At 40.2% G+C, this 24,930-nt stretch overlaps 1 protein-coding gene across 1 annotated transcript; it reads left to right on the forward strand.

Moving 5' to 3' along the window:
* The first annotated feature begins 858 nt into the window (after positions 1–858).
* On the forward strand, positions 859–17,778 carry FEM1B (fem-1 homolog B). The gene is made up of 2 exons (XM_006101071.3): positions 859–1,764; positions 13,653–17,778. The coding sequence occupies exons 1-2, from the start codon at positions 1,517–1,519 to the stop codon at positions 15,286–15,288; spliced, it is 1,884 nt and encodes a 627-aa protein (XP_006101133.1). The 5' UTR covers positions 859–1,516; the 3' UTR covers positions 15,289–17,778.
* The last annotated feature ends 7,152 nt before the right edge of the window (positions 17,779–24,930 follow it).

Here is a 24,930-nt window from a genome sequence, read left to right on the forward strand (position 1 = left end):
CGGAGGTCCTGACTCACCACCTACGCGAAATTAGCCCCGCCCCGTCACTGCATTCCATGGGCTTCATAGCAAATGGTCATGATACGCAGCCAGTCTTGTCTGTCATTTGTGTACTTGCTTACTGTCTGTTTCACCCGCAGCACAGCCCTGAAGGGAAGGTGCTGCATCTATCTGCTCCATCGCGGAATCTCTAGCGCTAAGCAGAGCCTGGCACATAGTAGATCTCCAGCAGTTGTTGCATAAATGATCTTTTCAAATCCTACATCTTGTGTCGTATGCGCAAAAGGGAGCTCCGGCTCAGGACAGAGCTCTGCTCCGTCTGAACACGCGGTCACCTTCCTTCCCAGGACGCGCCAGGCCACCGGGAGCAGCTCCCGACCTTTCTACACACCCGGTGCCCCTCTCCAGGGAGGACGGGCGGGCTTCCAGCCCCTCTCAGAGCCCGGTGCGGCGGCCCGCAAAGTCGTCCCACATTTCAGGGGCTCACAGAAGCCGCCCGTTTCCAAACATGGACCCTGCCTGGTGCCCGAACCCCCTCCCTGAGCCCGCAATCAGGAGCATAGTGTGGGGGATCCCTGGGGGTGTCTATGGTAAAATGGGGCGGGCCCCCTGGTCCACCGGTAGTAACAGTTCAGTGCCCTCACTCTGTTCCTCGTCTCTGGCTCGGGACCCCCCCAGGCCAATGTGGGGGCCAGAGGCAGGCGCCAGGCGTCAAGGGCAATGAGGACAAGCAGGCCCGAATGGGGATGGGCGAGTTTCGCGCAGCAGAACCGTTCTTCACCGAGGCCTGGTTTCCGGCCGGTCCGCTTTGGAAGAGACACCGCACTTAACCGTCTCTCGCGCTCGCACCTCCCCCTCCCGGCCCAGTCTGCAGAGGCTCGCCTTCCTCTCCGCCCGCAGGTCGGGGCTGCTGCCGCGGGCGCGTTCCGCATCGCTCCGGGGGCCCCAGGCGTGGAGCTCCGAAGCCATCGACAGCTTCTGGCCCTTCTGAGCTGCGGTGGGCGAGGGCCCGCGCGTTTCCTCCAGCTGGGGAGGTCGGAGAGCGGAGGCGGAGGCAGTTTCAGGCCTTAGGCCCCGCGGGCCGGGTCCAGTGAGACGCGCCCATCCTTCGCCGAACCGGGCGCGCGCGGGCCTCTTGGGACCTCACCGGCGACCCGTAGTTCGGACACGCGCTTGCCGCAGGCCGCAGGAAGGAGGGGTCCAGTCTGAGGCCTGGGGCGACGGCCGCTATGGAGATCACCTCGGCCCAGGGCCCGCGCCAGGAGCCTTGGGGGCGGCCCTGACCGCCCTCCTCCCTGCCGGGGCCGGGTCGCGGACGTGCCCCCCGCGGCCGCCCGCCACCTCTGCCTCTCCGGCCTCCCCGGGCCGCGCTGCTGCCTGGGCGCGGCGGCGGCGGCGGCGCCCTGTTGAATGGGCTGTGCGGGCCCAGGTTTGTAGCGCTGGCGAACGCGGCCTCCGGGGGCGCAAGGCAACAGCAGCGGTGGCGACCAAACGGGTGTTGGAGTTGGCGGCGGCCATGGAGGGCCTGGCTGGCTATGTATACAAGGCGGCCAGCGAGGGCAAGGTGCTGACCCTAGCCGCCTTGCTCCTCAACCGGTCTGAAAGCGACATCCGCTATCTGCTGGGCTATGTCAGCCAGCAGGGAGGGCAGCGCTCTACGCCCCTGATCATCGCAGCCCGCAATGGCCACGCCAAGGTGGTGCGCTTGCTGCTGGAACATTACCGGGTGCAGACCCAGCAGACTGGCACCGTCCGCTTCGACGGGTAGGTACTGCCCACCTCCGGCCTCCTCTCCTAGGCGCGCGGACCGGCCCGGCCGATTCTTGGTCCCTCCCCTCCCCCACGCTTTTCATGGAGGTATCACTTGTCCCTTTTTGTGCCTCCTTCCGCCCCATTCATGCCCACTTCACCTTCCAGGGCTAATACTCCATCCCATGTTTTGCTGCTCATCCTCATCGGCCCCAGCATCTTATTTCCTCTGCAGGTAAAGAGCCACGCCCTCTGTTTTGATGTCTAATAGTTGATTCTTTTATGGATAGTCTGTGAGCAGGCAGTATGAAGGAGGTGGCTGCCTTTTCAGGTTTTGCCTTGATCAGTACCGAGGTTGTAACCTCGAAATGAACGAGGTCAGCAGTTAACATGGAAGACCTCTGATGAGTTATTCGGCCAGTTTTTACCCCTTCAAGTTAGTGGGCCTGTGAAGCCCTCAGTGGCTTTGCGGGGGCCTTCGTGTCAAAACAAGCCCCTGGAGCCAGCAGGAGCACGGCTTCCTGAGGGCTTGGTCTTGCAGACATCCCCAGACATGACTGACTTCCCCATTGCAGGGGGTAGATACATTGGCTGTAAAAATGGCACTGAGCTGGGAGTAGGAGATGATGCCATGGCATCATGGTGAGATTACGTGTTATCCGGTGATATTGTGGGGAAGCTTTATAATTTACTGTTTTTCGTGGTGGGGAGTTCATATTGTCAAAGTTAAAACTTGCCCTTTGGGTTTAATTGTACCTTTTTGGGGGTATGCTAATGTTGAACAGACAATTGTCAGGTTTGACATTATTCCCTTTTCTGTGCTGGATGGTTATAAAGTGTTTTACAGATTACAAGTGCATAAGGATTTTGCTTCATTGATTACATTTGTTTTTGTTGACTTGTGCCAGAACTTAAGCTGTTTTAATATTTTCTTTTGAGGTAGGTGTAGTCCAAGCATAAAGATAACGTATTTCTCGTTTTGGTGATTGAAAACTGCTTGGTTAAAACATGATTAAAAAATCACTTCTTGAAGATAACTAGGGCATTGTTGAATTTTGATTGATTCTTTTTTAGGTTTAAATAAATAAAGGCCTTTCCTTCTGTTTTAGATGAGAGGAAGATATTTGAGAGTATTACATTTTAATGCAATGATAGCCCATGGGTGGTGGTTAATCTCTGCTACTACCTATCTAGACATTAAGGAAATGATTTTTTTCATGTTAACCAGAGATGGCAACCTGATTCATGTTTGCTTTCCCTACTGGCTTCTGTAACTCCCTGCATTCCCAAAGCCTTTCCTGTAGCCAGAGGAGTGAAGCAGATAAACCCTGAACTTCCTGCACCATTCCAGTTGTACAGGCACAGGCATCCACTGAGAGAAGACTGCAAAAACAGTCCTTGGGAACAGTGCTGCTAGTGAGCTGGCTAAGGCCTGTTTGGATGGGGGAAGAATAGTGGGGAGAAAACATAGTTTCCTAAAGCATTTGGAAAGGCTTTGCTTTACCACTGTCTTTCTTAACCATCAAAGAGAAAGTTATTTTGAGATGGCAAAAAAGACCCTGCAATGATTAGAAATTGAGCCTATTTTGTGGCTTACCTTGCCCAGTAATCTGCACTGGCCTGTGAAATTAAGGGGTTCAGTGAGCAAACATTTACTGAACACCTACTGTGTGCCAGGCTCTGTGGTATTAATTGGGTAGGCAGAGATGAATAACATACTGTTCCCACTGTGGAGGAAGACAGTCTAGCAGGAGGGGGAGAGAAATAGATATATCAATGAGTAATTGCAGATGCTATGCCATTTAGAAATCTTTTGGACTGCTGAGGCGCACAGGAAGAGGAGGCGCTCAGCTTTGTCTGGGGGAATCAGGGAAGGCTTCATAGCCAGGTGATGCTTGAGCTGAGTCTTAAAAGGATCGTAGGAAGTGAAGAAGAGGGTCAGCAGCATAATGTATTTGCAGTGACAAGTGTTTCAGTGCAGTTGCAGGAAGGGATTCAAGCCAAGGAAATTAAGACTGAGATTGTGGGAGACAAGAGGGGTGGAGGCCAGTTTTGATGATCCTTGTGTAAAGTATCAAGAGTCAGACCGGTGAGACTCAAGCCCCAAACATTTCTATCATTTGTGATTTCCTCTGAGCCTTCTTGAAGCTTTTTTGTTTATGGATTATTACAGTTATGAATTTATTAATGGCTATGATAAAATAGTTTAGTATTTATTTTATTTATTAAATGCCTATGATGGGCCCAGCCCTGTGCCACATTCTGTGGAAGATTCAGAAAAAATGTAAAGTTCCTACTTTTGACTAATTAACAAAGGAGAATTGAAGTTTATGGCCACTTTTCTGCCCACTCACAGGACTCGGAGATTATTGTGCAGCTTATCCCGGTCATTGTAGCATTTCAGAACTAGATAAAGAGAGTGTTATAGTAAATGTGATGATTTTACTTTGCGCTCATTCCAGACCTTGTGAAAATGTTAGCCTGAGGTGTTCACAGTATGAAGCTCACTCATCCCTTAGGGGCTGGCTTTTTGAGGTACTTAGTCCAACTCCCATTTTTATTTATTTTTGCCTATTTTTTTAAATTGAATTTATTGGTGTGACATTGGTTAATAAAATTGTATAGGTTTCAGGTGTACAATTCTATAATACATCATCTGTATATTGTTGAGTGGTCACCACCTCAAATCAAGTCTCCTTCCATCTCCATTTATTGCTTCTTTACCCTCTTTTGTCTCCCCCTATCCCCTTTCCCTGTGGTAATTACCATACTGTTGCCTGTGTCTATGAAGTGTTTTTTCTTTTCTTAATCCCTTCACCTTTTTCACCTGTGGTACATTTATACAATAGAATATACTATCCGGCCGTGAAAAAGGAAATCTTACCCTTTGTGACAACATGGATGAACCTGGAGAGTATTATGCTAAGTGAAATAAGCCAGTCAGAAAAAGACAAGTACCATATGATTTCACTTATGTGTGGAATCTAATGAACAAAATAAACTAACAAACAGAATAGAAACAGACTCAGAGACAAATAACAAACTTACAGCTGTGTGTGTGTGTGTGTGTGTGTGTGTGTGTGTGCGTGCGCGCGCGCGGGGGGGTGTTTTGGGGTTTGGGTGAAAAAGGTGAAGGGATTAAGCCAAATCCCCATCTTTACAGTCCATTGACATTTGAGATGCATGGCCAGGGGGAACAAATAGTGTTTCCCAACTTTTAGTTACTTGTTTATCATCTTCATAATTTTTTTGCCAAATTGTTTACCACCTCTTCTATTTGCCTAATATTAAAAACAAAACAAAACACAGTCTCACTTCTTAGCTTTATCCTAAGCAATAGTATCAGTATAATTATGGGCTTGACATTGTATGTTTTGTGTGTGTGTGTGAGAGAGAGAATTAAATAACATTAAAAATGTAAAGAAAAGGTCTATGTTCTGTCTAAAAGCTTTTATAATACCGTAGGAAACAAAAGTAGATTCACCATAGAGCTTCAGCAGGGAAGGATTACCCATCCAGGTGAAGTTCCATGATGATACTTGAGTCCCTGTTCATATACTGTATTTAGGAGTAACATTTGAAATTGTTTTACTTATGGCTTACTGTGTGAAGGCTAAAATGGACACAGATGAGTGGATAAGAAGAAAAGTTACATGAGTGGGAATGAAAGAACCTTTAGTTGGCGAATGGGAAGATGTTAAGAATGTTACAGAAATGGAAACAGAACAAAGACTAGGTGTCATGTGACCACGCAATTGGCTTGAGTGCTCAGGGCCTGACTGCTCTGTGCCAGAATTTGTAGGAACCCCTATAACTAGGAGAGGTTTGCTGACATAGATGGGAAGGAGAACAGGACCTCTGGGAATTCTGAGGCTTTTTGTTGAACGCTTTTACTTTTAAAGACAGTGCTACTGCCCTAGCTGGTTTGGCTCAGTGGATAGAGCATCTATCAGCCTGTGGACCAAAGGGTCCCGAGTTCTATTCCACTCAAGGGCACGCACCTCGGTTGCAGGCTCCTGGCCCTGGTCGAGGGGGCATGTGGGAGGCAACCAATTGATGTGTTTCTCTCACATCGATGTTTCTCTCCGTCTTTCCCTCTCCCTTTCACTCTCTCTAAAAATCAATGGAAAAATATCCTTAGGTGAGGATTAAAAAAAAATAGCAAAGGAGTGAGGAATAAGATATCCTATGAGAAGAAACTAAATGAGATGAATGACAAAAAAAAAAAAAAGACTGTGCTACTACTCACATTTTTAATGAATGTCCAGGTAGAGGAAAGGCATGAGAGTCACATCATTTGACTTCATTAAGAAGTCATTGCCAGTATATATTTCCAGGAGCTATGTTTGATCTAATAAATGATTTTAAGGACTTTGGTTAGGATAAAGTGCTGATTATTTACATTTAATGAGTTTTTATTTCCATTTCAAATGCTTGAACCAGACATTTTTTATTTCAAATTGAACCAGAAAATAGTTAAGCTTAGTTTTATGAACAGAAATGTTATCTTTTATTGTGAAGTGTTTCCATCATCTGATGTATACATTTTGTATAAAAAAGTGAATATCAGATTATAGTTTATTGATTTTTAAATATGAAATAATAGAAAGTTGCATTGCAGTTTTGGACTGAGTCTAGAAAGATCATGGTTTTATAGAGTGCTTCTCCTATAGGCACTAAATAAATATTGCATTAATTTTATTATATTTTTATTTTCTGTTATTAATGTGTTTAGTATTTTGTTTGAGGCAGTGTATGCTTATAATTTTAGCTGGATTTTATGGAAAAAGGAATGTCATAGATGTTAGGATTATAATTCTTTTTAATATCTTTAATATTTTTGTTTATATGTAGAAATTAAAATTTTACTACAGCTAATGTTTCTGGAGGACTAGTCATTTTATAATACACCAGAGGTCCGATGCATGAAATTCATGCATGAGTAGGCCTTCGCAGCCTCAGTGGCTGACTCGATCCCTCCCTTGATCCCTGACAGCCACGGCTTCATCTGGAAGGTGGTCCCGACGGCCATTCGGTCGATTTGCATATTATGCTTTTATTATTATAGATTGCAGTGAATTTGTTTTAGTGATAAACTATTTAAGGAATTGTAATTGTCTCAGTGAAAATAGGTAATGGAAATTTTTTTGAGGTAGCTTGTTACAAAAAATACAGAAAAATGGAAATTATTAAGCTATATCAGGAAAAGTGTTAAACTATTGCAAAAACCAAGTGAAGTATATACTTATAATTTAATTTTTTCTCTTACACCATTCTTGGAAATTTGAGGGAAGAAAAATATTTTAATCATTTTTTTCTCTTTATAAGCTTTAAAATGGGGTCATATTTATCGTGTACTGTTATTTCCAGAGTTACAGATAAATGCACGTGAATGCCCATTTTAATGTAACATTTCTTAAGTTTTTGGTAGTTTAGGTTCATGTTCCTGGCATAATAATTTTACACTTAAAAATTTTAAAAAAGCCCTGGCTGGTTTGGCTCAGTGGATAGAGCGTCGGCCTGCAGACTGAAAGGTCCCGGGTTCGATTCCGGCCAAGGGCATGTACCTTGGTTGCGGGCACATCCCCAGTAGGAGGTGTGCAGGAGGCAGCTGATCGATGTTTCTCTCTCATGGATATTTCTAACTCTCTATCCTTCTCCTTTCCTCTCTGTGAAAAATCAATAAAATATATTTAAAAAAAAATTTTTTTTAAAATATTCTCACCTGAGGATATGTTTTTATTGATTTTAGAGAGAGAGGAAGGGAGAGAGAGAGAGAGAGAGAGAGAGAAAGAGAAAGAAACACTGATGTGAGAGAGAAACATGAATTGGCTGCCTCCTGCACACACTTGACTGGGAATCTAACCTGTGACCTTTTGGTGTATGGGACGATGCTCCAAACAGTTGAGCCACACTGACCAGGACAAAAATTTTATACTTTTATTTATTTCATTTTATTTCATTTTTTTTGTTGTCTAAAGTTTTACATTTGTCTTCAATAATTTCATACTTTTAAAGAGTGCAAGAAAATATTGGAACTATGTAGATGTAACTATATATTATTAATTGTGTGTTAATTTTAGGGTAGATTATATAATCAGGTTGAAAAATGCTTTTTAAATTGAAACAAATGTCATGGGTTATGATTTCTTACAATTGATGCATTTTATAGATTCCAAAGTACTCTTTTATTTTTAACCTCATAAACTTTTTAGTTACATGTCTGTAAAATGAGCATATTAATAGTATCTACCTCACAGGGTAATAGAGAGGAGGTTATTATGAGAAATAAATGAGATATATTAAGCACTTAATACAGCTTGGCACATTGAAAGTATTAGCTATTGGTGCTCATTTAAACTGTTATTCTTTAAAATGATTTGTGCCTCTTTTTTGTTTATAATTATGCTTATTTTTAGTTAAGGTATAACATCTAGTATGGTGCATAACTCTTAAGTGTACAATGTGATAAGATTTTAATATGTTTACATATGTGTAATCATCTTCTAGATCAATATGTAGAACATTTTTATCATTCTAAAAGTTTCCCTTGTGTTTTTTCTCAGTCAATTCCTCTCCTTTCCCATCCCTCAAGTAATGATTATTCTGCCTTCTATCACCATAGATTAATTTTGCCTATATTTGAATTTCCTGTAAATAAAATAATAACAGTATACTCTTTTCTGTATAGCTTTTTTCTTTTTTTGCTTAACACAGTCTATAAGATTCATCCATGTAGTTGCATGTATCAGTAGTTTGTTTATTTAATGCTTTATAATATTCCATTGTATAAATATATGGCAGCTTATTTATCCTGTTGATGGTTATTTTGGTTATTTCCAGTGTTTGACTGTTACGAATAAAGCTGCTTTGAAAATTTTTGTATAGGTTTTCTGGTGGACATTTGCATTCTTTTCTTTTCAGTATATACCTGCTATGGAATTGTTGGGTCATAGGATGGATATATGTTTAACTTTAATAGTTATTGCCAGTTTTCCCAAAGTGGTTCAAGCAAATTACATTTCTACCAGCAATGAGAGTTTGTATTGCTCCACACCCTGGCCAACACTTAGTATGTCATGTTCTTACTAATTTTAGCTATTCTAGTGGGTTTATATGTTGGTAACTCCTGGTTTTAATTTGCATTCCCCTGGTGAATTATCTTGAACATCTTTTCATATGTTTGTAGTCATTTGAGTATCTTTTGTGACCTATACTTGTTTAATCTTTTCACCCATTTTTTTTTTTAAATCCTTACCCGACGATATTTTTTCCATTGATCTTTAAAGAAAGAATGGGAGGGAGGGAGTAGGAGGGGAGAGGGAGAGAGAAAGAAACATTGATGTGAGAGAGACATATCAAGTAGTTGCCTTCTGCACGCATCCCAACCAGGGCCTGGGATCGAACCTGCAACTGAGGTATGTGCCCTCGACCGGGAATCAAACCCCAACCCTTTGGTCTGCGGGCTGATGCGCTGAGCCAAATTGGCCAGGGCATTTTCACCCATTTTTTAAATTGGGTTGCTTGCTTTTTCTTATTGAGTTGTCAAATACATCTAATACAAATGTCTTCTCCCAGTGAGTGGATTGCCTGTTTTCTTTGCTTACAATGCCTTTTGATAAGGAGAAGTTTTTAATTTTTTTAAAAATATATTTTATTGATTTTTTTACAGAGAGGAAGGGAGATAGAGAGTTAGAAACATCGATGAGAGAAAAACATCGATTAGCTGCCTCCTGCACATCTCCCACTGGGGATGTGCCCGCAACCCAGGTACATGCCCTTGACCGGAATCGAACCCGGGACCCCTCAGTCCGCAGGCCGACGCTCTATCCACTGAGCCAAACCGGTTTCGGCAGAAGTTTTTAATTTTAATGTAGTCTAATTAATAAAATTTTTTATGATTATTGCTATTTTTAAAATTTTTATTTCATTTAATTGATTTCAGAGAGAGAGGGAAGGAGTGCTTGTGAGAAACATCGATTTGTTGTTCTATTTTTTTATACATTCATTGGTTAGTTCTTGTATTTGCCCTGACCAGGGTTTGAACCCACAACCTTGCCATATCAGGATATGCTCTAATCAACTGACCTACCTGGCCAGGACTGGTTATTTGCTATTTTTTCATTCTGTTTAAGAATTTGTCATCAACCCTGAGGTCATGACGATAGTATTTTTTAAAGAAACTTTTATTGTTTTGCTTTTCATATTCTAGGTCAATGTTACTTCTAATTTTTGTGTATGGTATGAGATAAGAGTCAAGGTTAACTTTCTCCCCTATCTAGTTGCTTCCAGCACCATTTGTTAAAAAGACCATACTTTGTACCTGAGTTTCACTTGAGCATTTGTCATAACTTAAGCATTTGGAGTTTTTGTTTGTTTGGTCTATCCTTGAAGTGACACATTATCTTAATTACTGTAGTTTGTCCTTCAACTTTATTTTTCTTTTAAGATTATCTTGGTTGTTCTAGGTCCTTTGCATATCTATATTTGTAGAATTGGCTTCTCAATTTCTATACACATGTGGATGCATCTGCTAAGATTTTGATTGCATCAAATTTATAGATCATTTGAGGGAGAATTGATATCTTAGCACTTTTGAGTCTTCTAAACCATGAACATGGACTATTTCTCCATTTATTTATGTCTTTAATTTATCCTGAATGTTTTGTAGTTTTCAATGTAGAGGTCTTACACATTTTTTCATTAGATTTATTACTAGATATTTTTTGGTGTCTGATATTTTTTTTTTGACAATGAAAGAAAAATTTTGAAGTTTGTGTTAACCATGACAATAAAAATGTAATAAATGAATTTTAATTAAATTGTTTGCAGAAGTACAGTTGGAAACCACTAAAACATATGTATGTAATGTCTTATTTTCTTATTCATTCTTTTTTTTTTTAAAATATATTTCTTTATTGATTTCAGAGAGGAAGGGAGAAGGAGAGAGATATAGAAACATCAATGATGAGAGAGAATCATTAACCGGCTGCCTCCCGCACACCCCCTACTGGGGAACAAGCCTGCAACCCAGGCATGTGCCCTTGACCGGAATCGAACCTGGGACCCTTCAGTCCCGCAGGCTGACGCTCCATCCACTGAGCCAAGCCGGCTAGGGCTTCTTATTCATTCTTTAGTTTAAAAAATTAAGTGGCACTTAAAAAATAAAAAGTTTGAGAAGGCTTCTAAATGTTTTTGAGATTTATCTCAAAATTTATCTCAAGATTTAAAATGCACAGATCTTAAGTGTGCAGTTAGGTGAGTTTTTTTCCTATCTACCCATGTAGCTACTATCTAGATCATGATATAGGATATTTTCAGTAGCTTTAAGCCTCTTCCCAGTCAGTCCTACATCCTTCCTCATAGGTAACCCTATTGAGTAACCCCATGAGAAGGCTTTGCTTATACACATTTTGTGTTATTATTTGAAACTGAAGTGATTGCTTTTGAATTATTATCAGTGGGTTTTTTATATTAAGCAGAAATAATAGATAGTATTGTTTTCTGGGTGTTGTTAATTGGGGTTAATCTATGACATTTATATTATACCAGGAGGACTGTACTCTTTCACTTCATGGGAGGTATAGTTTGAGCTGTGTTATAAGGTTGTATGATAAGAAACTCACCAGTCAGGTGTTTGGTAATTAATTGCTTTAGTGAATATTGCTTTTGATTGACCTTTTTCTTTAACTTTCAAATAGGTATATTTAGTGGTTGTAGCACAGTAGATTTAACTATCTCCAGCAAATATCTACTTTTAGGGTTGATAGTAATAGGGTGAAAAGTTGGGAAACTGAAGTTGGGAAAAAAATGAAATGAAAAAGTGGGAGAGATTGGCTTCCTAGCAAGCTAATTTTATTTATTTATTAAGTATATTTTTATTGATTTCAGAGAAGAAGGGAGAGGGAGAAGAGATAGAAACATCAATGATGAGAGAGAATCATTGATTGGCTGCTTCTTGTGTGCCCCACACTGGGGATTGAGCCTGCAACCCGGGCTTATGGTGTGACTGGGAATCAAACCGTGACCTCCTCGGTCATAGGTCAACACTCAACCACTGAGCCATGCTGGCTGGGCCCTAGCAAGCTAATTTTATATAAGTTATGAATCTGGCACATATTAGACACTCAGTAATATAGTGGTGACTGAGCCACAACGTCCAGTCATAAACTGAAGGTCAGGAAAGATGCCTACTTGTTTTTCAAAAAGTACTAGTTGTTTCCTGTTGTTAGTATTTTCTTCTCCAGTGGCGTAGTTGAGGAACACACATAGAGGCACAATATGCACACACACACACACACAATTTTTTAATAGTTATTGATTTTTAGAGAGAGAGGAAGGGAGAGTATAAAATCAGCTGCCTCCTGCATGGCCCCTACTGGGGATTGAGCCGGCAACTCAGGCAGGTGCCCTGACTGGGAATCAAACTGTCAACCTTTCGATGCACAGGAGGACACCCAACCAACTAAGCCACATCGGCCAGGGCTATACATATATATTTTTTAAACTTTTAAATTGGAGTATAACGCCCTGGCCGGTTTGGCTCAGTGGATAGAGCGTTGGCCTGCAGACTCAATTCGATTCCGGTCAAGGGCATGTACCTTGGTTGCGGTCACATCCCCAGTGGGGAGTGTGCAGGAGGCAGCTGATCGATGTTTCTCTCTCATCGATGTTTCTAACTCTCTATCCCTCTCCCATCCTCTCTGTAAAAAATCAATAAAATATATTTAAAAAATTGGAGTATAACATAGAGAGACAAATACATAAAAGTACATATTTACAAAGTCCCCTTTGTGCTTCCTGTCATTCATTACCTCTTCCTAAAGGTAACCAGTATCCTGACTTCTGACACTACAGATAAATATGTAAATGTAATAATACAGTATGTACTATGTTCTATTGACTGCTTATACTCAGCATCATGTTTATGTGATCCATCCATTTTGTTGTGGGAGCAGTAATTGTTTCATTCTCTTCGCTGTATTAGAGTACGTATAATATTTGGTTAGCTTAGATAATCCTAGGGCAAAGTTATCTGCTTAAATACTTTTCTCTCTAAAGCAGTTTCTAACACAGTGTAACCTTAGAGATTGGGTGGCTTTCTTTCTGACTTACTGAGAGAAGCTGGTACCTGGGGGATACTGGGAAGGAGGAACATGCACATGGCCGTGCTCTTAAGAGCTAGTGTATCAGGATTTACCCCAGCATGTAACTGAGGCCGCCGGGTTTGGAAGGCGCGATTCAAGAGGGATTTAAGCAGCCTAGAGCTCCAGAGGGGGAAAAGGAGCTCGGCTTAACCACAGAGATGACTTAACCTTTTGCCTAATTAAATATATATATTAAAGCAGTGGTCGGCAAACTGCGGCTTGCGAGCCACATACGGCTCTTTGGCCCCTTGAGTGTGGCTCTTCCTAAGCCTTAGGAGTACCCTAATTAAGTTAATAACAATGTACCTACCTATATAGTTTAAGTTTAAAAAATTTGGTGCTCAAAAGAAATTTCAATCGTTGTACTGTTGATATTTGGCTCTGTTGACTAATGAGTTTGCCGACCACTGTATTAAAGAGCTAGTGTATCAGTGTGGTAGTAAAGAAGTTACATATCTCCATTTCCTCTATCTGAAATTTATTTACTTTTGCTAGTAGAAAGTTGGTGATGTTTTGAAAAGTGTATATGCTTTAGTAGTAACACTAATAGCTCACGTTTATTGAGCTCATACTAGTTACAGGTTCTATGCATAGTGCTTACTTAAATTACCTGGTTTTATTTTCACCAAAAATAATGTTTTATTAATATTCTGTAGATTGAAGTTTTGGTCAGTACAAATGAATCCATTCTTTAAATTTATCTTTAAATTTATGTGGCCTCCATTTTCTAACTGTTGTTCTTTTCATGAATAATAGGTATGTCATTGATGGTGCCACTGCTCTATGGTGTGCAGCAGGAGCAGGACATTTTGAAGTTGTTAAACTTCTAGTCAGTCATGGAGCCAACGTGAACCATACTACAGTAACTAACTCGACCCCTCTGCGGGCAGCTTGCTTTGATGGCAGACTGGACATTGTGAAATACTTGGTTGAAAATAATGCCAACATCAGTATTGCCAACAAGTATGACAACACCTGCCTAATGATTGCAGCATATAAGGGACACACTGATGTGGTCAGATACCTTTTAGAACAACGCGCTGATCCCAATGCTAAAGCACATTGTGGAGCCACAGCATTGCACTTTGCAGCTGAAGCTGGGCACATAGATATTGTGAAAGAGCTGATAAAATGGCGTGCTGCTATAGTAGTGAATGGCCATGGGATGACACCATTAAAAGTGGCTGCCGAAAGCTGTAAAGCTGATGTCGTCGAACTGTTGCTCTCTCACGCTGATTGTGACCGAAGAAGTCGGATTGAAGCTTTGGAACTCTTGGGTGCCTCCTTTGCAAATGACCGTGAGAACTATGACATCATGAAGACATACCACTATTTATATTTAGCCATGTTGGAAAGATTTCAAGATGGTGATAACATTCTTGAGAAAGAGGTTCTCCCACCAATCCATGCTTACGGGAATAGAACTGAATGTAGAAATCCTCAGGAACTGGAATCCATTCGGCAAGACAGAGATGCTCTTCATATGGAAGGCCTTATAGTTCGGGAACGGATTTTAGGTGCTGACAATATTGATGTTTCCCATCCCATCATTTACAGGGGAGCTGTCTATGCAGATAATATGGAATTCGAACAGTGTATCAAGTTGTGGCTTCATGCCCTGCACCTCCGACAGAAAGGTAACAGGAATACCCACAAGGATCTTCTTCGATTTGCTCAAGTTTTCTCACAGATGATACATTTGAATGAAACGGTGAAAGCGCCAGATATAGAATGCGTTTTGAGATGCAGTGTTTTGGAAATAGAACAAAGTATGAACAGAGTAAGAAATATTTCAGATGCTGATGTCCACAGTGCTATGGACAATTATGAATGTAATCTCTACACCTTTCTGTATTTAGTGTGCATCTCCACCAAAACACAGTGCAGTGAAGAAGATCAGTGCAAAATTAACAAGCAGATCTACAACCTGATTCACCTTGATCCCAGAACTCGGGAAGGTTTCACCTTGCTGCATCTAGCTGTCAATTCGAATACCCCAGTTGATGATTTCCACACCAATGATGTTTGCAGCTTTCCAAATGCACTTGTCACCAAGCTCCTGCTGGATTGTGGTGCTGAGGTAAATGCTGTGGACAATGAAGGGAACAGTGCCCTTCATATTATTGTTCAATACAACAGGCCCATCAGCGATTTTTTGACCTTGCACTCTATCATCATTAGCCTAGTTGAAGCTGGCGCTCACACTGACATGACAAATAAACAGAATAAGACTCCGCTAGACAAAAGTACAACTGGGGTATCTGAAATACTACTTAAAACTCAAATGAAGATGAGTCTCAAGTGCCTGGCTGCCCGAGCAGTTCGGGCTAATGACATTAACTACCAAGACCAGATCCCCAGAACTCTTGAAGAATTTGTTGGATATCATTAAGTGACTGGATATGTAAAATTGTTTAATGTGGTGCTAAAAAGTAAAGAACTTTAATCACAGACAATAGAATTATGTGTTCATAAATTCTACTTTTCTTTCCATTACCCTTTCTCCCTACCCATCCTTCCTTAGTTCTGTATTTGGTCTTCTAGCCTCATATGGTAATTGATTTCAAATACACTTTAAACAAAGCCACATTGTTTAGGTGTAACTAATCTGAGGTGTTTGAATATTGGTCACTTTAACTACTTTTCTTTCTTTTTTTTTTAAGGAATGAATATAAAATGTTTTGTTTATGTAACAGAGAACATTTCTAATTTGAAGTTGATAATGTTTGAAAAAATTGCCTACAAAAGTATTTCTGTTAAGCCTTTGTTAGCATGTTATTCTTGTAGCAGTTCTGAGGATTTCATGAAGAAAAACAACTAAAAGTGAACATTAAAAGTAATGGGATACCCAGGTGTTCTGCACATGCCAAACTGCTGTAGGTAGTTTTCACTCTTCCATTAATTATGTGGAGTGATACAGCACATTGTAACATCAGGAGGATTTAAAAAAATATACTGCAGATTAATCTGAAAAATATGCTAACTTAATAATAGTTATACATTTATAAAGTTAAATCAATTGAAATTATTGCATTATGCTGGGTGGTATATACCAAGTAGTAATAATCTTAAAGTGACATTTCAGAAAATATTGATGGACTGTTTGCCTTTAGGCTTTGAATTCTAAAATTCTTTGAAGTCTCTGTTTTAATGTAGTTTATCTAAATTGCAGCAGTCTGCATTTGACTCAGCTCACAAATATGTAAAAATTATGAATGCTGTGTTTTCTTATGAAACAAATTGTCACATATAGTTACACATTCTATTTTTTTTTTTCTTTCCTCCTGTGTGGTAACTTTTAAATTTGGAAACTACTTTTCTAGCAGGCATTATTTGTGCCTCCCTATTAAGGTGTGTATGATAGATGAAAGGAACCAGGATCTTTTTAAATTTTTTTTTCACTTTATTTAGTCTGTGATAAGTAGAAAAAAATCACTAGTGTGGTATAGGGAATTAAATATTTTTGATGATGAAAAGAATTTGCAATGCCACTTTGAAAGATAGTTCTGTTTGAGAGCTGCACATTTTTCAACCACAAAATGTCACTTATTCCGACAGGTTGTACAGAGGTTTTTATGTTTTTTGTTTTGTTTTGCTTTAATGGCAACATTTTAAGTGTAAGACTAAAAGATTGATCTGTGATTATCTTTTAAGCATCACAGAAATTCAAGCAAAGCATACACACCTATTTTTATTGATGTTAAAAATGAGAAAGAAAGTAAAATTAGCTATATCTGTATTTTTCTCTCTAGTGCCAAATGAATGCCTTAGCTATTCATAGTGCATGGTACTGTAAGTGAAGACCTACAGCTTTTTTGTTTCTTTCATGAAAAGCATTATAATGATGTAGCAACATCAGATATAAACTTAAAACCTGTAAGGTTTCAATTAACATTTTATGTATGGAAATTGCTTTGTGAAGTATAAGAGAAAGGTTGCAGTTGGATCAGTATAAAACATAATGACCAAGCCAAAATCAGCACCTAGGGCCTTAAATAAAATAGCGATACCCCACAAAATGAAACACTTTGAAGGGTGGGAGGGAATGGAAAGGGGGAACTTAAAGAGCTTTTCCCCCAAGAATGCAAGATACTTTTACAGCTACTGTAGTTATACTTCGTGTGTCTTCTTGCTTCAGTTAGGAATGTTTTGATGGTTAATTCTGTCATGGTAATATATTTCTGTTTTTCTAACCTGAGTTTTTACAAGGAAGATTGGTTTAAAGGGAGGTATTTGAATGAATCCTAATTTGAAAATTACCGGCCTTGATCCCCCTGGTGTGAGTCAAGGAAATACTGAACCTTGCTCTTGGCAACTGTAATGGACTGACAGAGAAAATGCCCATCCTCAAGGTGAGTGAATCACACCATTCTACAGCTCAGATCAGACCCTGCGTTTTTCAGACTTCAAGGCCTGCTTATTGACAGTCTGAGGAATGGCTGTGATACATGGTATTCATTTGGTTTCATTATTAATGTATATGATTTTAAACACCAAAACTTCAAATATCAGATAATGTTGCATGTTTTAAAAATCATGTCGTCCCTTTGGCTACCCAGGACCAGCACTCTTAGATATTGCTTATTTGTAAAATGAAGATAATGATATGTGTACATATTCACACATCAAAATTTAATGATGCTGTTTTTGAGAAGGGAGGACTGAATGCTGGAGAAAGTAAAACTGCTGATTGAAATGCTGACAAAGTTGGAGAAAATTTGAAGACAGTGGACTAAACTATGAACTCTGCTGATGGTAACTGAGATTTTTTTTACTATAGTATAGAAGCACATGTGTACTACATTGCTAAGGACCTGATTCTGTCTTGTAAAATCAGATATGTTTTGTGAAACACCTGTATAAAACCATTCTTGAAACGCGATCTACATGCCTGTTTTTTATTTGTTTTTGGTAGAATTTAAAATATGTTTAGCCAAACCCTTCCCAAACTTAAGTTTATTTGTTTTTGATTTTTTTTTTTTAAGGAAAATAGGTAAAGAAAGGTGATAGTTCTGTATCTCAGCTCTCTGAGAACTCTAGACTGTCTCCATTTTCCAGCTACTTTTGTCATTTTATGTTTCTTATTGGTAGGATTAAGCTTTGGATTGTAAGTCTTCCTTGGTAGCATTACAAATTCAATCAAAACTTCTTTGTCTTGCTCATAACTGTCATGTAAATTTGGTTGACCTAGAGGCCCAGGTGGATGAATGCCTGGGCAAACCATGTGAAACTTGCTTGGTTTTGTGCTTTTAGTAGAGTTGGTAAAATGGGTTTTTGAGGTTAGGTAACTAACTCAAGAGACGGGCAGCAAATTCATCCCGATTGATAAAGACGGGGGACATTTTTGACATAGAATTATGACACAACATCGTTTTTTTCAGTTTACTTTGGTTGCACAGTCCCACTACCGTAAGGTTCTTTGCTGTGAGAACTTCAAACAAATTCAAAAGCAAGCTTTGGTCTTGCTTATTTCTGGGAAGGGTTTTATTTCGTGATACTAATTGTTGATTAATAAGTGGTAATCATGAGAAACTTAGGTGTGATAGCACTGTGTGAAGTAAAATATGATTTGGGGGCAGTGGATCCCTAAATAACTGCATTTGGCAAGTGTTTTTGAAAATTGAAATCCCAAGGGAACAACACTCTGTCATTGCATTTGAGGCAGCTCCTTATGAATAAGACCATTTTGGATTATTCAGGTAGAGCATTTGGGTGAGGAATGAGTTGCTTGACCTTGGATTACAGTTTGCTGGTTTTAGAAGCAGCCAGTGATTAAACTAGTGAGTAGATGGATAAAAGTGTAACGACTTGTTTTTATGGTAGATTTTCTGTAAAAGTCGTAAATGTTCCTTTTCAGGCTAGTCAGATGTACCAATGTACAGATGACTATTCTGTTTTTCCTCACTAACTATACTGTAACATTAAAATGGCTTAAAGAAATCCAAACTCTGTCTTTTGCTCTCTGACAAGTTACTAGTTCATAAGATTTTAAGCTGTGTATCCTACAGTGAAAATGCACAGCTCTGCTCTGGACATCCTCTCTAAGAAGTAGAAAGCTCCTAACTATGTATTGCACATTGCAGGGCTTTCTCATACATGTCTGGCAGATTTGCCCACATCTCCAGATGGGCTGGGTTGTGTAGCATCCCCACCCCCAAATATGGGATTTGAAATAAATACTACACAATAGTGGTGATAGATATATTACTTTTTAAAACTGTAAAGTAATTGTGGTCTCTAGTCCTAGGTTTGTGGTGTGTTCATTTGTATTAATGTGTAGGGAAGGGACACATTGACTTGGTGGTTATGGGGAGTGTATCTTGATATGTGTGCAGGGGTGAGTATTGCTAAACTATTAACAGCTTTTCATTTAGGGGTGAGTCACGTGATGAACGGCCCAATCAGAACAATGAAGGAACGAAGATGCAAGCTTTGCCAAGTGATGAAGTGAACAAGGTTTTGTATGTTTTTAATCAGGTGTTGTAAAATTTGTGCATGGCTTTTTTATTGTCGCATAGTAATTGGTAGAGGAAAAAACATGAGGGGAAAAAAACCTCAGCTTTGCTAACCAATTTTTTCAGAGGTACATAGTTGGGGAGTAAAATCTGACTGGCTTTAAGTGTTGAAAGTTTCCACTTTTATAATATTCATCCCATCCTGCAATCCTCCATGTAGAGGAACTAAATGGTTGTATTCTAGTAATTCACTGTGATTTATAAAAAACCAGTGATGTTATTCTATTGTGCACTTTTGTCAAACCATTTACGTGACTTTAATAAACTTAGTAAACTTGCTGACTGCACAAGAGGTCTCGTAGTGATTTATATATTGCATGACATTTTCTATTTGAATTTGACATGTGGAATCATTCTTAATTTCGTGGCAATTTATAGTCCTAATAGCTCGGCTAATTTGAAACTAACGAAATTGCTGTGTAAAAAGAAAACAATGGTGTTTGTGTTCAGTAAATGTTTGAAAAAAACAACAACCAAAACTACCTTGAAGTTTGTGTCTTTATTATCAGTGTGCCTTAGTTGAGCTGCTCTTTAGTTGAATTCATTTGAAAAAAGGTTGTCAGTTATACATATGTATGGGGGGAAACTTCAGATAGTAAAGAAAATTTAAATAGTTAAAGCAGGAAAATTCCCTTCCCATGTCTCTCTGCCTCCCATTTGGACTCTTCAAAGGTAATCGCCATAACTGGTTTTTTGAGTAGCTTCTCAGAACTTTTCTGTGCATATGTGTATTTATTTTTCTTTTCATTTTAAAAAATACACGTGGATTTTATCTTTCCTATTCTGCATCTTTTTTTTTTTTTTTTTAATTGACTTCAGAGTGGAAGGGAGAGAGAGAGAAACATCAGTGATGAGAGAATCATTGATTGGCTGCCTCCTGCACACCCCTCACTGGGGATCGGGCCTGCAACCCAGGCATGTGCCCTTGACCAGAATTGAACCTGGGACCTGTCAGTCTGCAGGCCGACACTCTAGCCACTGAGCAAAACTGTCTTGGGCTGTATCTTGTCTTTTTCAGCTATATCATAGACATTTTTATTTTTTATTTTGGTAAGTTTAGATATAAAAAACAACTTCATAGCAATTAATTCTATGGGTGGACCTACAATTTATTTAACCAGACTTTATTGTTGAACTTTGAGATTTTCAGATTATTTATATTCCAAATAATGCTTCAGTGAACATCCTAATATATTCTATTCATAGAACAAATTCATTACTAGCACTGGAGTTTCTGATTTAGTTACTGAGTATATAAAATCTTGTTAGAAGTTACCAAATTGCCTTCTATCTGCCTACACCTTTATTGACACCAGATATTACCTAATCAGTTAGTTTTTGTCAAGATGATTGATGAAAAATAGTATTTCATGGTTTTGATTTGTGTCCCTTTGTTATGAGTAAGGCTGACCTTTTCATGTATTTACTGACCTGTATGTTGCTTTTGGATTGTCTTTTTCTTGTTAAATTTTTTTTGAAAGTTTAAGGAAAATTTCTGTCAGATGTCACAGTTTATAGTTTGTTTTACTTTAAATATAGTAGTTTTTATAGCAGAAGTTTACATTTTTATGTAGCCAAATTTGTCTTTTATAATTTCCTTGTTGTAAGGTGGTTCCATCCCAAGATCATAAATCTTTTTTTTTTAAAAATATATTTTATTGATTTTTTACAGAGAGGAAGGGAGAGAGATAGAGAGTTAGAAACATCGATGAGAGCCTCCTGCACACCTCCCGCCAGGGATGTGCCCGCAACCAAGGTACATGCCCTTGACCGGAATCGAACCTGGGACCCTTCAGTCCGCAGGCCGACGCTCTATCCCCTGAGCCAAACCGGTTACGGCCATAAATCTTTTTTTAACCATGTTTTCTTCTAGTTCTTTACTGGCTTTTCCCTCCTACTTCTCTCCTTCCTCCTCCTCTTTCCCTCCTCTTCCTCTTCAGGTGGTTCATAAAGCTTGTTGGCAAGCTTAGATAAATCGTGTTTTCTAATCTGCCTGTGCTTTGTAAATTTGGTGTGCTTAGTCCATCCCAAGATCAGGAATGGGGTTTGCTCCTGCCTCAACAAGTGGGAATAGACTTGAAAATTAGCACTTACTAAGCACCTGCTCTGTGTCAGGCACTGTATCAGGGATGTGCATACACAAATAAGAAAGATGGTTCCTGCCCTTGGTAAGCTTGTCCAGCTAAATGCCCCTATTTGAAATCTGATTTTCTATTTTTCTTCAAATTTTAATTTAATTTCCCAAGTAAAATTTTATGATGTTACTTTTTTACTCTGGCTTGGGCCATCTTCTAAAACATTTCAGAAAACATCATCTGAGTTGCTGCTTGTTTTTTTATGTAGTACCAGGGAGATAAGAACAAAGAACATGAAAAACTGATAAGAGAGGGTGAGTCCATTAAGGAATGGTATTCCATTCTTTTTAAAACAAATATTTTTCTGCTCCTACCCTACTGTAAGCCTCATGAGTTTACTAAGTACATTTTAGACTATATCACATTGAAAAATTTCAGAGCTCAGGTACCAGGCTTCTAACACTCTTTACCCTAAACCTTCAAAGCTCTGTTCTGTTTCACTTTCTGTTTTGGAACATGCAGTCCTGCTTTAGTGTGATGTCAAAGCTAATGGAATAGACCAGCAGTTCTCAACCTGAGGGTCGTGACCCCTTTGGCGGTCGAACGACCCTTTCACAGGGGTCGCCTAAGACCATCCTGCATATCAGATATTTACATTATGATTCATAACAGTAGCAACATTACAGTTATGAAGTAGCAACGAAAATAATTTTATGGTTGGGTCACAACATGAGGAACTGTATTTAAAGGGCCAGAAGGTTGAGAACCACTGGAATAGACAGTGACACAAAAACAGAAGAGTCTGGTGATGTTAGTACTAATGTAAGGATAATTTGGGGATTTTTGTTAAGTAGTAGAAGTAGTGCTGAATAAAGGTCTGATATGACTTTAGCTAAAGATGAAAACAAAGGCCAATGTATTGTTGATTGGAAATGGGATCATTCACCGCTAATGGCAGTGTTAAGTCATCTGGTGGAGACCTGGCCATTCTTGTTTGGGGTGAGGTGTGGTTGCAGTGAGTCATGCCAGAAAAGCAGCATGAGTAAGCCAGCTGTTTCCAATATAGGCTGCTTGGCATCTTAGGGCTTGAAGCCAGTGGGACTGACTCAAGTCTAGGGTCTCCTTCTGGGAGCGTATTGACACTAAGAGCTCTTGAGTACTGATGGAGATAGCAGCTTGTATTTTAAAGACCTCTAGGAAAGGAGCTCCTCACCTCCCAGGAGCTCACCCACATTTGCCTGGGCAGTTACCCGTCCCCGCCCCCCCCCCCCCCCCCCCCCCCCGTTGTATTCAAGTTAGCATTTTGCCCTTTCCACCTGATGCCTGCCCTGTAAGGAAATACCGCCTTCCCTAACAAAAGGAAACCCAGAAAGTTCCACTGTTTGCACTGGAAGGAGCTCCATGGTGGGGGAGGGGGGGATGTTTTGCTGGGGGTTTTGCCCGTAGCTGCCAACATGATAGACCCCAGAGCAGCTGAGAAAGGCTGCCCTGTTTAAGAAACTGACATTGACGATTAGAGAATAACAGAATTTTGTGGCTCTAGGTTGCTGGTTCTCTAAGTTTTAATGGGCTTGAAATTACATCATAGAAATCGGATTTGGGAGGTCTGGGTGGGACTTAGTCTGTGGTTCCGATTGAGGTAGCTCTGGGACCCTGCTTTGAGAAGCTCAGCTCTGGATACACAATCTACTTTAAGAGGCACAAATTGCCCTCTGAGCTTGCATGTCTACACCATCTAATGCCAGAGAGAAGCTGCACTTATCCTTGGATTTCTCCTTTCCAGCTCTCAGCTGGCAGGAACTGACACCACAGTCGATGTCCATGTCCCCGAAGAACACTGATGGCACAAGGGCCTGAGGACCCTTGAGTCTACCCACAATGTGCCCCTCAGTTCCTGTGTCTTCTCTGAGCGGCTGCCCTTCCATATGGGCTCTCACCATGTCAGAGTCAACAGGGAAACCACCCAGGACATCTTGCCCATCTCATTTCGTAACTTCTTGTTGGAGGCCTTTCTCCTCTACCAGACAGTGAGCCTAGAACTTAAGAAATCCCCACAATCCATGGACCAAATTCCAAAACCATCTTCTGTTGGTGATTTGGTTTACAAGAGTCAGATCTTGGCCAGGCACGGTTTTCTCCCGCCACGTGTTTGTTGCAGACTTGCTTAAGTATCACATGGCCACCTGGCGGTCAAAGCAGCTGGTTTAGAGTACTGTCTAGGATGGGTCTAATGCTTTTAAAATACTGAACAATCTTGAACCATTTTTAAGTGAGTTACATTTCATGTTAACACTTGAGTTCAGCCCTTAGCTCTATCTTCAATTATTATTCTACCATATAGAACATTGCTAATAACATCCATCTGTGAACCACAATATGAATTTTAATGTTGATTTGAGGTTGCACTTTGGGTTGCTTGCCACTACATACCAAAATTGCTCTTCATCTCCCCTCCCAGACAACAAAAATCAACAGCAAATCCCACTCTGGAGACTTGCTGGAATGAGAAAGTCTTCCAAACTCCAGGCTGGAGCTGAGTTCATTTGAACAACATTATGATGAGAACACAATTCCCATTACTCATCATGGAAGGCCACCTGTGCATGTTAACCCCTTGTATGTTTTCTAACTTATATGTTCACTTGCCTGCTGACCTCATCTGTCAGCACCAGGGGAACTTTGAAGCAAAAAATGATGCCTTGGGCCCTCTCCCAGCCAATTAAATCTGAATCCCTGGGCTGGGCCTTTGCATAGGTATCTTTTAAAGCTCCTAGGACCTAGGTGATTCTAATATGCAGCCAGGCCTGAGAAACTGCTCTAGCATGAGGCTCTGCCCGATATATGATGCATCTTCTCTGCTTGCCCTACCAGGCACTCTTAAGCCAGTCTTAGATGTTTATACCCAGAGCTAATAAATTGGGAAAGGGAAATTGATAAGAAAAAGAGAAGGACACAATACAAAGGGCTTAAAGATGCAAGCCTCCCATTCTTTTCATCTTTTTATCAGTTCTTGGTGTAGGGCTCGGGGAGGCATGGAGGGCCTGGAGCTCTGGGGATAGGCTGCCTCTGAGAGTCCAGAGGTTGCAATTCAGTGACTTCTGGCTGCATCTGACCTGCAATACATTTTGTTTGGCCTGCAGTGTGGTTGCACATGGAAATTAAAAAAAAAAAAATAGAATTCCAGTATCTTAAAAGTAAGGGTCCAAAAAAGCAATCAGTTGATTTTTGACAAGACTTGGTGCTTAAAGTGTGGGTTCATCGATTCTCCTTCAGCAAGGTTACTCCATTCATGGGGATAATGGCTCAAATAAAATACGATTTTAAAATGTTTCCTTCTGACTTTGGTTTTACCATTTGAGAAAAAGATATCCCCATACATTTCTTTTGCTCCTTCACTACGCCCTTCTCAGGCAGGGTTAGAATCTGGGATTAGTCTTGATTTTG

The sequence above is a fragment of the Myotis lucifugus genome, unplaced genomic scaffold, assembly GCF_000147115.1.
Source record: "Myotis lucifugus unplaced genomic scaffold, Myoluc2.0 scaffold_338, whole genome shotgun sequence".
NCBI classification, from domain to species: Eukaryota; Metazoa; Chordata; class Mammalia; order Chiroptera; family Vespertilionidae; genus Myotis; species Myotis lucifugus.